This window comes from Ornithorhynchus anatinus, chromosome 2 (genome assembly GCF_004115215.2).
Source record: "Ornithorhynchus anatinus isolate Pmale09 chromosome 2, mOrnAna1.pri.v4, whole genome shotgun sequence".
Lineage (NCBI taxonomy): Eukaryota > Metazoa > Chordata > Mammalia > Monotremata > Ornithorhynchidae > Ornithorhynchus > Ornithorhynchus anatinus.
The window spans coordinates 74243010-74255956 of NC_041729.1; the positions used below are offsets into that span (position 1 = coordinate 74243010).

General features: G+C 44.5%; 1 protein-coding gene across 3 annotated transcripts in view; it reads right to left on the reverse strand.

Moving 5' to 3' along the window:
* Window positions 1–12947, reverse strand: part of SERAC1 (serine active site containing 1) — a 58651-nt gene that overhangs the window by 9087 nt on the left and 36617 nt on the right. For all 3 annotated transcript variants that reach the window (XM_029057387.1, XM_029057379.1, XM_029057394.1), the window contains 3 exons: window positions 11113–11263; window positions 6815–6956; window positions 1512–1612 (listed from right to left, as the gene is read on the reverse strand). In XM_029057387.1, coding sequence (XP_028913220.1) covers window positions 1512–1612; window positions 6815–6956; window positions 11113–11263 — 394 coding nt within the window. The remainder of the gene's footprint in view (window positions 1–1511; window positions 1613–6814; window positions 6957–11112; window positions 11264–12947) is intronic.

The following is a 12947-nucleotide window of genomic DNA, read 5'->3' on the forward strand; positions in this document are numbered from 1 at the left end:
AGAGGCTTGGACAGTTGGAGAAAGTGGCGCCTTGCATGGGACAACAGTAGGTGCCAGAGATAGTGGTGGTGCTGGATATATGCAGCGTCTTGAATCCAAGGGATCTGTGGGAAACAGTGGCCTAGTGAATAGAGCCACAGGCTTCTAATCCTGGCTCCGCCACCTGTCTACTGTGTGACCTTGGGTAAGTAACTTCACTTCTCTGTCTGTTACCTCCTCTATAAAATGGGAATTAAGACTGTGAGCCCCATGAGGGACAAGGACTGTGACCAACCTGATTATCTTGTATCTACCCCAGCACTTAGTACAGTACCTGGCACATAGTAAGCACTTAAAAAATACCATTGAAAAAGGGCAGATGATTAGGAAATTGTGCCCACGAATCTGTCAGGCCAAGTAGAAAGAGCTTGGTATACCAACTTCTGGAATACACACAGAGATACCTGCTGAGGATGCTCAAGATTTCTGTTTGGGATATGGATGCTGCTGATTGCGGGGGAACCAATTAGTACAGCAGGCTCCTGATACTGTAGAGCCATTTGCTTAAATAGGGGTTTCTTCAAATATTTTCAAGGCCTGAGCTAACAGGCAGCTATGGCCATAAAGAATGTGGCTTCCCAGAGGCCTGAATGTAAAGACCACAGCTTCTGAAGAGCAAAATGGAGCACAGTATAAACAACCCTAAAACTGCATACCAGCAGCTGGATCAGGCATGAGCAATTGATAAATCAGTCACAACTCTCAACCCTCTGGACTACCGAGAGATCAAAAATTGTCTATCTTTTAGAAAGGAGCAGAGGAAGAAATAACACCTTTAGAAGTTTCCAATATGACACTGCTTGACACCTGAATTTCAAGATCTATTTAGGTGAAATTGATTTTAAATCTAGTCTGGCTGGCTACATTTGCCAGACCACAAAAAGGACATTCTCAGAAGGGCAGTATCCTCACCATTTCCCATCTAGGCCATGCCATGCCAGGATGTATGTTTTCCAAACACTTTTTTATTATCCAGTCTGTGTCAATAGCCAACCCTTGGAGAGACTCTACTGCCTCACTTGTTTGAATCATGTTGTTTTTATCTGCATTACCTTTCTGTTGGATTTTTATTGGAAAAAGTTGCCCTGTACCCTTTTTTCACCCTTTTATCAAGGGTCACCTTAAATTTCACCTCACCGGATATACTGTGTACCGAGCCCAAATTGAAAATGTCAGAAAGAGTAAGCACTCATCTTTTTTTTTTAAACTTCATTGATAAAATTGCTTAAAAAACCCCAAGAGGTATATAAAAGTGACGTTTGGTATTTTAATCCATTCTTTTTACTTACAGATCTGTTCCAGATCAACAGTATGAGGTTTCAGCATTGGAATCCCCAAGGCTTACTGAAGAGTTTTCAAAAGGAATAGGCTAGAATTGTTTCTATACTACTCTAGAAGGTAAAGAATCATCCTCATTTACCCTGTTTCCCTATCTGTGGTCTCCTCATCCATCTCTTTCCTCCCCAGCTTACCTGTGGTTCTCAACAGGGCATTTTGCCTTCCAATCACTCAGCTGGGTATCATACTCCACAGATATAATCCGAAGAGCAGGGCAGTCTGTAGCTAGCCATGTCTAAATGAAACAGAATGTGACAAAAAAAATCAGATAGGAATGTTCATTGCATTAATTTCTTCCCAAGCATCAATCTCAAAGGTAGCATTTCTTGCTCTATTTGACATCTCTTTGAAGAAGTCAAATAAAGCCTGATGGTCAGAGTGGAAAAGCAGGACCCTCTTGCTTAAAATGTACCAGATCCCAGTATGTCTTGGGACTGGTAACTTCTTTATCAACAGTATCACCAAAGTTTTACTAATATAAGCAATACAGAATGAATACAATTGAGAAGCAGCATGGACTAGTGGATAGAGCATGGGCCTGGGAGTCGGAAGATCCTGGGTTTTAATCCTGACTAAGCTACTTGCCAGTGGTGTGACCTAGGCAAGTCATTTAACTTCTCTGTGGCCCAGTTATCTCATCTGTAAAATGGGGATTACCACTATGAGCCCCAGGTGGGACATGGACTGTGTCCAAACTGATTAGCTTGTAGCTTCCCCAGCACTTAATACAGTCCCTGGCACATACCAAGCACTTAACAAATACCAATTACAAAAATACAGGGTCCTTTCTGCTGGGAGACTATGGCTTCATTTTCTGAAACCAGGCTGAATTTACAGAATGACAAAATTAACCTTATGATGGTGAAATGATCAAATTTCAAATGCAAATGGAACTGCCACACTTTCCAGGAGGTAGTGGGGCTTGGAGGTTAGCAATTAACTAGGAATCAAAAAATCTGGATATTAGTCTAAGTCCAACAGCTGACTTTTTCCCCTGGTAAATCACAGTGACTCAATTTTCTTCCATCACTCCACTGAGGAAAAGGCTGCACCTTCCCCCACTTCACTTCTGGCATACTCGGTATGCTGGACTAGGGCAGAGAGAACACAGAGGTCTGAGATCCAGGCTATAAATCTGGTTCATGGTGCAAAACCAATAGTGTCTTCACTAATTACTGAGACTATGGGGAATCCTACTCCTGGAAACTAGAGAAATCAGAAACATTTGGTATGCACATCCTTAAAAAGAATCCATTAGTGGAGGCCCAAATGTTATGAATCTGGGTTACATTTAGGCAGTTGCTAGACAGAATTACTCTCTTTGTGCCTCAAGGACAGGGTCAGTAACCTGTGGGTCCTGAACCATATCTGGCAATTCTTGGAACCAAAAGTGGTTCTTGAGCCTGGGGAGAAGGTGTGAGGCATTTACGATTGCTGCCGAGGAGGCATTGCCTGCAAGGGAGGGGAAGCCCAGGGGGAGGAGACCCCCAAAGAGAAACTAGGGGAGCCAGTGCTCACAACCCTGAGTCATTTTGGCAGCCCCTAAAAAACCCGCCCACAGCCCAGTTCCCACTTCCTTTGGCAGTCATGATTACACAAGGTTTTGCCTTGCAAGGATGCCAACGGGCAGCAGGTTTCTACCTCTCTCTCCTCTGCTTCCTTCCCATGGACCCAGGGTTGCAGGGGGCTTGCTCAGGGACCTGGGGGTTTTCCTTGTGTAGTAGCAGCTTGAGGAGGAGCTGAGTCTCATCCCAGCCGTCCATGGTGCCATTATCCTGGAGGAGCTGGTTCCTGTGCTGCTTCATTGCTTCTCCTCTCAAAGTGGAAGGAGTGTGGCTTCTGGGAGCTAGGGCAGGGATCCGAAGGATGGGGTCTGGGGGACATGGTGAGCTCCCATCATAGACACACTCAATCCCAGGACCAGAGTGGCAGCATTTTTTTAAAAATGGTATTTAAGTGCTTATATGTCAGGCACTGTACTGAGCACTGAGGCAGATATAAGCTAATCAGTTTGGACAAGGTCCATGTCCCACACAGGGTTCAATCTATTGTATTTACTGAGTGCTTACTGTGTGCAAGCACTGTACTAAGCACTTGGGAAAGTAAAGTATAACAATAGCAGACATATTTCCAGCCCACAATGACCTCTCAGTCTAGATGGGGAGACAAATGTTAATATAAATAAATAAATCACAGATATGTGCATAAGTGCTGTAGGGCTGAGAGAGCGGATTCATTCAATAGTATTTATTGAGCACTTACTATGTGCAGAGCACTGTACTAAGCGCTTGGGATGTACAATTTGGCAACAGATAGAGACAATCCCTGCCCCATGACAGGCTCCAGTCAGGGCAATGCAGAAAGGAGTAGAAGAAAAGGAAAAGAGGGTTTAAGTCAGGGAAGGCCTCCTAGAAGAGATGTGCCTTCAATAAGGCTTTGAAGAGGAGGCGAGTAATTGTCTGTTGGATATGAAGAGGGAGGGTGTTCCAGGCCAGAGGCAGGACGTGGGCGAAAAGTCAGCGACAAAATAGATGAGATCGAGTTACGGTGAGAAGATCAACATCACAGGAATTAAGTGAGCGGGCTGGGTTGTAGTTAGAGAGTAGCTAGGAGAGGTAGGAGGGGGCAAGGCTCACAGTCTTAATCCCCAATTTACAACAAGGTAATTGAGGCTCAGAGAAGTGAATCAACTTGCCCAAGGTCACACTGCAGACAAGGGGCGGAACCGGCGGCATTAGAATCCAAGTCCTACTGACTCATTGGCCGCGCTCTATACCCGAGGCCACACCGCTTCTCCAATGAAGGGATTAACCCTTCTCTCCTAAACATAATCCCATCATTTCCTCTTGCCCTTGTGGGGAGCTACAAGGGAGCCTCTGACTCGGAAGGTGGCTTGGTGCCACCAAGTGAATGGGGTGAGATTGTAGGGGTCTTAGTTTGTCTTGCTCCAAGGCCAGAGTCTGATTTGCAGACTGCTCCTGTCAGCTAGGGCATCTCTGACTGAGCCCAGGGCCACACACGCTCTGTGAGACCTCAGGATTGAGGAGGTCCAGGGTCAAGGTGCAGGAGCGGGAGTGGGGTTAGGAATGAGGCATTTAAAAATGATGCAGATGCCTCATTAATAATTACGGTACTTGTATGACTGTATCCGACATGACTGATTTCTATCTACCCCAGTAGAACAGTGCTTGGCACATAGTAAGAGCTTAACAATAATAACTGTGGTATTTATTAAGCGCTTACTATGTGCCAAGCATTGGTCTAAACCCTGGGGTGGATACAAGCAAATCAAGTTGGACAGTCCCTGTCCCACTTGGGCTCTCACTCTTAATTCCTATTTTACAGATGAGGTAACTGAGGCCCAGAGAAGTGAAATGGCTTGCCCAAGGTCACAGAGCAGACATGTGGCAGAGTTGGGATTAGAACCCAGGTCCTTCTGACTCCCAGGCCTGTATTCTATCCACTAAGTGTCATTGCTTCTCATTAGATAGTGGCAGGGCAAGTACAGTATTAAGTTTCATCATTTCACAATTAGCCTTCTACAATGAAGTGCGTTAAATTAAGCAGTGTTTAAAGGTGTGGTTAGCTCCCTGTGTGAGAACTATTCAAGGGTTTCATCTTGTTCACCTGTTGCAACAAAAAGGTTGCCGACCGCTGTCTGAGGACACTTCACACCATGTTGTGTGACGTTTTTCCTGTTGAGTGACAAAATGTGATACCCGCCCTAACCTTTAACTCCAGGCTTGCCCCTTTGGCACCTTCCCATTGGTTCTGCAGATTTAGGTCTTGCCGGGCCCCTACTCTCCCTATGCTCCAAACTTATCAGTCCCTTGATGGTATTTATTGAACGCTTACTGTGTGCAGAGCACTGTACTAAGTACAATGCAACAGAATTAGCAGACACATTCCCTGCCCTCAATGAGGAGCACCATGGTCTAGTGGATAGAACACAGGCCTGGGAGTCAGAAGGAACTGGGCCTCTGCCATTTGTCTGCTGTATGAGCTTGGGGAAGTCACTTCACTTCTCTGAGACTCAGTTACCTCATCTGTAAAATGGGGATTAAGACTGTGAACCCCATGTGGGACAGGGACTGTGTCCAACCTGATTAGCCTGTACCTACACCAGAGCTTAGTACAGTGCCTGCTACACTGTACGCACTTAAATACCATAAAAAAACACTGCACCACCTGCACCACTGCACCACCTATATTCTAAATTATTTTTGTAACTTTCATTTATTTTTCTACAGTTCCAATGTAGAAACAGGAACCATAGCCCAGGAAATACACCCACAGCTTGGCTCCACCTCCCTCAGCAGTCACGACTGCCCAAGATTTTTGTCTTGCAAAGATGCTAACGGGCAGCAGGATTCTTCCTCTCCCTCCTCCGCTTCCTTCTCTTCCTCCTTTCCACAGGCCTTGTACACGTCTTGTACTTGAGCACTGATCAACTATATTTGATTAACATTCAGTCAAATTTGATTAGTCTCATGGAAATGGCAAATTCCATTCAAATGGGATACATGGGAAAACTTACCAAAAAGGTCTGGGAGAAAATGGCCCATGGAGGCCACTGCCTTCAGCTCAGCCCCTCTGGACCCATGGTCCTTGTCCCTTCAGGCCACAGAAGCAGGAGGCTGGGACTTGACAGGGGCAATTAGGTGGCTGTAGAGGTGGAGGAAGGAAATCCAAAAGATCTTCTCTACCCCCCATCTTCATCTAGTCCTCCCCATTAGTGGCAGAAGACATGGAAGTTAGGGGAGAGCCTGAGACCTTGTCCCCCAAACCTCCGGCCCCCACAACTTTGCACCCAAAGGACCACTGATTGTGGGAGGAGCTGGGGTGGCAACAGAAGCAGTGACAGTGAGGTCCACTACTTTGGAATCACACACCAAAAGTTACAAAAATAGAGTTAAGAATAGAATGAGGAACGGGGGTATGCAGGGAAGAGCCCAAGATGAAGGGCCAGGAAACATACCGGAGTGATAAGGGCTGGGACCCTTCTAGAAAATTTACTAAAGGGAAGGACAGGACTTCATTCAGCTCAAGAAGTGATTTCCCCCTGGGTGATATGGAGCCCTATACAGTGACCCTCCTTTCCTCTGTGGTGTTCATAGAATTTTCTTTTTTTTATGGTATTTGTTAAGCATATAACATAGTACCAGGCACTATTCTAAGTGCTGGGTTAGAAACGAACTACTCAGGTTGAACACAGTCCTTGTCCCACATGGGGCTTACAGTCTAAATCCCCATTTTGCAGGTGAGGTAATTGAGGCCCAAGGAAGTGAAGTGACTTGTCCAAGGTCACACAACAGAAAATTGGCAGAGCTGGGATTAGAACCGATATCTGTCTGACTCCTGGGCCCGTGCTCTATCCACTAGACCACGTTGCCTCTCTGCTTCATGGGTCTATAGGAAATTGGCTTGTTCTTCTTACCTTAGGCCAACATTGTGTATAGCCCTCTTCTTCCTCTGATATGATTTCATTCTGTGATTGATCACTGTCCTGTTGACGCCAAGTTTTGAATGCTGCTCCCAAAAGGCCATGAATAAAGAGGACATCTGCTTTAATAGGCTGACTAATAAGAGAAAGAGTTTTAAGAAAAAACAAAATATACATTACTTAATTGCACCATTTAAAAACAATTCATTCATTCATATGTACTGAGAGCTTACTGTGTGCAGAGCACTGCACTAAGCACTTGGTCGAGTACAATAAAACAATAGATATGCAATCTATGTTGCACTTTAATCTCCTGATACTTATATATCACCATTCAGTCCAATTTGATTGAGGGAAATCACAAATTCTATCAAAACGGGATATGGGAAAGAACATCCGAAGGGTCCGGAGCCAAAACAAAAAGCATGGGAAAAAACGGCCAGGTATATGGATTGATTAATGTTGGCTTTGATTTAAAAATTGCCACTAGTTAGGTGATTTCTGATTCTACTAACATCTGTTGGCTTTCCAGCCCCACCTGGATTTGCTACCAATGCTTCTCTCCATTGGTGGAAACATTAACATATTGAACTCTGCTCTCTTAACCAAACTCATCTCCCTTGTGCCCCTCTCCCTCTTGCACCCCTCCAACCCCAGCCCTGGATCAATTCCTCTGATCCTGCACTTATGCAGCTGAGAATTAAGGGAATCCAGGTCAACATCTGTCAACTCCACATTCCTCCTAACCTATTATAACTCAGCTCTCTCTCTGACTTGGCATTATTCTCTACCACACTGAATTCCACACCCAAAGTCATCTTCATTTACTCTAAACATTTAACTTTCTCTCAATCTCCCCTCCTCCTGTCTCTCGCCACTCCAGGTCATACTTCATTCTGCAGCCTGGATCTTTTTTCTAAAACAGCATTCAGTGCTTGTCACCCCACTTCTCAAAAACCTCCAGTAGTTGCTCATTGACCTCCGTATCAAGCAGAAAAACTCCTTGCCATCAGCTTTGAAACACTCTATCAGCTCGACCTCTCCTATTTTACTATCCTATCTTCTCCAAGAGGCCTTCCCCAATTAAGCCCTCTTTTCCCCTACTCCCTCTCCCTTCTGTGTCACCTATACTTGGGTCTGACCCTTTAAACACTTAATAATCATCCCGCCCTCAGTCCCACAGCACTTACAGACATATTTGTGACTCATTTTAATATCTGTCTCCCTCTATAAGCTTCTTGTGAGCACATAACATGTCTACCAACTCTGCTATATGGCACTCTCCCAAGTGCTGCACACAGTAAATCCTCAATCCATGCTCTTCTTGCTACGGTCAACTCTCTAGAGCAGCTCATCATTTACCTCACCAGCAATGAACAGATCAGGTGCTCAGGCACCCACTTGTTTCCTGCTCTTTCCCTCTGTCACCATCCTGCTGTTTCTGGCCTGACCTGGACACCAGGAAACTCAGAGAGGGCAGAATGCCAGAGTGTGAGAAACCAGCTTAATAATCAATCAGTAATACTTAGTGAGCACTTACTATGTGCAGAACACCACACTAAGTGCTTGGGGGAGTACAACAGAGTTGGCAGACATGTTCCCTGCCCACAATGAACAACAACAATAATAACAATAATAGAGATAATGATAATAATGATAACCAGCATGGCCTACTGAAAAGACCATAGGCCTGGCAGTCAGAAAACCTGGGTTCTAATCCTAACTCTGCCACTTTCCTGCTCTGTGACCTTGAGCAAGTCACTTATCTATTTTGTGCCTCAGTTTCCTCATCTGCAATATGTGGACTCAATAGCTGTTCTCCCTTCTTAAGCAGTGAGCTCCTTGTTGGACAGCAACTGTGTTCTATCTGTTTAGTTTGTGCATTGTTTAGTACAGTGTCTGGCACAAAGTACACGATTAACAAATGGCACATCTTCACAACTTTTATAATGCTGGGAATCTGCATTCCCTAAGGGCCCTTACCCTCCCCGGCCCCATTCTCTGCTCCCCATGTTCCTGTTCCCCTCTCTTGCTGTCAACCCAAACCACTCATCCTTACAGCGACTTATTCCTACAGCCCACTCCTTCCCAGCTTGTCCCCCCACAACTCCTCGCCCTTTCTCCTCTCCAGTGCCCCAACCTGATATTCCCAGCTAAACCCAGCCTGTGGAGGCTATGCTCCATTTTGGACAAACTTCCTTTCACTCTCAACATATTTCTGACCCACTCACTCCTCTTCCTTGCCATCACTAAAACCTGCCTCTCACCTGCTGACAATAGGATGGGACGCAATCCCTGACCCACAAGGGGCTCATTGTCTAAATCCCCATTTTAAAAATGAGGGAAATGAGACAGTGAGAAGTGAAGTGACTTGCCCGAAGTCTCACAGTAGCGAAGTGGTAAAGCCGGGGTTAGAACTCAGGTCCTTCTGACTCTTGAGCCCAGGCTCTATTCACTAGGCCAAGCTGCTGTTCCCATTCTCTTCTTCCTATTTAGTTTTTTTTTGTGTCTGCTCTCCTACTAGACTGTAAGCTCCTCAAGACTCTTAAGATCCTAGTGGTCAAGTAATGTGTTTACCAACTCTTACATTGAAATTACCCAAGTGCTTAGCATAATAATTATTATAGTATTTATTAAGCGCTTACTATATGCCAGGTACTGTACTAAGTGCTGGAGTGGATATAAGCAAATCGGGTTGGACAGAGTTCCTTGTCCCATGTGGGGATCACAGTCTCAATTTCCACTTTACAGATGAGGTAACTGAGGCACAGAGATGTTAAGTGACTTGCCCAAGGTCACACAGCAGACACGTGGCAAAGCCGGGATAAGAACCCATGATCTTCTAACTCCTAGGCCAGTGCTCTATCCAATATGCCCTGCTGCTTTTCAGATAATTGTGGTATTTAAGCGCTTACTGTGTGCCAGGCACTATACTAAACACTGGGGTGGAAACAAGCAAATTGGGTTGGACACAGTCCCTGTCCCACAAAGGGCTCACAGTTTCAATTCTCATTTTACAGATGAGGTAACTGAGGCACAGAGAAGTGAAGTGACTTGCCAAAGGTCACACAGCAGACAAGTGGCAGAGCTGGGATTAGAACCCATGACCTTCTGATTCCCAGGACCATGCTCTATCCACTATGCCACACTGCTTCTCTTTTTGCACACAGTAAGCACTCATTAAATACCACAGGTTGTGCTGACCATGTTTTCTAAATTAATTGAAAACTTCCCAGCATATACAGTGCTCTGCATATGGCAGGCATTCAATAAATCCTGTTGATATGACTGATCCGCTCTTATACCTTCAGTTATCACCAACTGCTAGGCAGGTATCTTCCAAGGTTTTCTTAAATTACCCCAACTTTTCACCTAGTCTCCAGACCTGCACTTCTTCTTGCTTCCATGACCTCCACACAGTTGTCCTCCTGGTACCTTAAACTCAGAAATTCTACACGGCTGAATCTGAATTTCTTATCTTCCCTCCTAATCCCACCCTTACTTTTAACTTTCTCATCACAGTTGCTAATGCCACCATCCTCCATTTCTCAGAAATCATAACCTTAGTGTCATGTTTGACTCCCCATTATTCTATTACAATAACATTTATTATTTTATATAATCCTTAGCTTTTCCCTCCTCAAAATTGCTCTTTATTGGCCCTTTCCTCTGTACCCAAATGGCTACCACCCTAGTTAAAGATCTTGTCATTGCTTAACTACGCTACCGTATCTGCCTGCCTGTCTGGTCTTTCTCAGTCTCTTTCGCTGGCTCATCTTCTGTCTTCCTTCCCTTCTCCCCACAACTTCCCTCCCTTCTCTGTTTTAGGTCCCCTACTCTCCTCATTTAATTCCCGTCTTCAGGCAGTACACTCATTCATTCCCATGGCTTTACCAACCACCTGTAAGGGGATGCTTCCCAAATCTACCTTGCCAGCCCTGACATCTTGCTCCATCCACCAACTCACAACTTCTTCTTTCCCATAGAATACCTCCACATGAGTATCCCACCAGCAGCTCAAGTTCAGTATGAAAACAGAATTCCTTATCTTTTTTTTTTGAATTATTTGTTAAGTGCTTACTTTGTGCCAGACACTGAACTAAGCAGTGGGGTAGATACAAGATAAGCTGAATATGTGATGTAGTAGTACTAGTAGAAATAATGATAATGCAAAATAATTTCCAAAGTAATTTTTAAGGTTTCATTGGAAATTTCAAAATCTCTACCTCAATCCCATAATTCCTCCACTGCAGGAAAATGGAGCCAATTTGCATTCTGTTCATCTTCCTTACCTGGTACGACACTGGGGATGGAGCACAAAGACACCATCCAGGTACTTCTCCCGCACTGTTTCCCTGTCCAGGTTAGCCAGGGCTCTGGCGGCGTGTGACGCTTGAATGACATGCGGAGACTTCATGGCTTCAGCCAATATGGACACCCAGCCTAGTTTGAAACAAAGGCACATCTTCTCAAACACTAGAAAATTATGTGAGAAGCAGTGAGGCCTAATGGAAAGAGAACAGGCTTCAGGGCCATTGTCCCTTGGTTCTAATGCTGGCTCCACCACTTACCTGCTTTGTTACCTTGGGCAAGTCACTTAACTCCTCTGGGCCTCAGTTCCCTCACTGCAGAATGGGGATTCAATTCCGGTTCTCCCTCCTACTTAGAATGTGAGCCCAGCGGGACCGGATTATCTTGTATCTACCTCAGCACTTAATACAGCAGTGGGAACCTAGTAAGTGCTTAACAAATACCACAATTATTATTACTATTAATATATGCATAATCAGCTGAACAGTCAATTATTTATTCTGATTTCTCTACTTGTAAATTTGTTTTTGACAAATTTGTTTACAGTGTGTACTCATTGTGGGCAAGTAATGTTTCTAGAGCTTCTGTGGTGATATTCCAAGTGGTTAGTACAGTACATCGCACCCATATGTATTCAGTAAATATCATTACTATTACAACCCACCAGTACTACAATTTACAAATTCTGAAAAATACCCTCCTAGAAGTAAATAAGCAATCACTATGTGTTTAAGGGCCAAAAAGCCACCAATGCTTAACTAGATAGGCTAATCCCATTTCTTTAAAGGATCATGGTGAAATAGTTTCTCTGCAGTAGTGGAAACTAATTTCATGTTGTTTCAGAGCAGTAAATGGTCAGAGGGAGAAATACTGGTTGATGTCACTTAGTCAACAACATTTAAGTAAGCTGTGTGCCCAGCACCGTATTAACACCAATACTTCACCACCTCCCTCTTCATGGATGACAGATTACCTCTAGCCCCACCTTCAAAGCCCTACTAAAATCACACACCTCCACAGCACATTTGTTTGCACATACACATTTCCCTGATCCGTAATTTCTTTGAATGTCTGTCTCCTCCTCCGAACTGTAAGATAGTTGTGGGTAAGGAATTGGTCTACCACTTCTGTTATACTGTACTCTCCCAAGCACTTGGTATAGTGCTGTGCACACAGTAAGCGCTCAATAAACACCTATGATTGATTGATCACACCTCCTTCAAAAGGCCTTCCCAGATTAAGCCCTCATTTCTCCTCTTGGCCTATGTACTTTGACTTGTACCCATTAAGCAATTGATAATCACCCCCCCACCCAGCTCCACAACACTTTTGTATATATATATACATATATATTTCCCTGACTGTCAGTTTTCTGAAAGTTGGTCTCCACCTCTAGACTATAAGATTCTTGTGGGTGGGGAATGTGTCTAACAACTTGGTTATACTGTACTCTCTCAAAGCACCTAGTACAGTGCTAGGCTCCCAGTAAACACTCAATAAATAGCATTGATTATTATTATTAATAATAATGGTATTTGTGCCAGGCACTGTACTAAATGCTAGGGAAGATACAAGCAAATCAGGTTGACAAAGTGCCTGCCCCATGTGGGGCTCACAGTCTCATTCCCCTTTTTATATATGATGTAACTGAGGCACACAGAAGTAAAGTGATTTGCCCAAGGTCACAGTAGACAAGTGAAGCTCCCCAGAAGTTTACAATAGAGACGAGATGCACAGAAATGCAGGGTAGCCATTTTCGTTTTGTGTGTGGAGGTCAAGGAGGGAAGAGAATTGGGGTCGCACTTGGAGGGAAGGG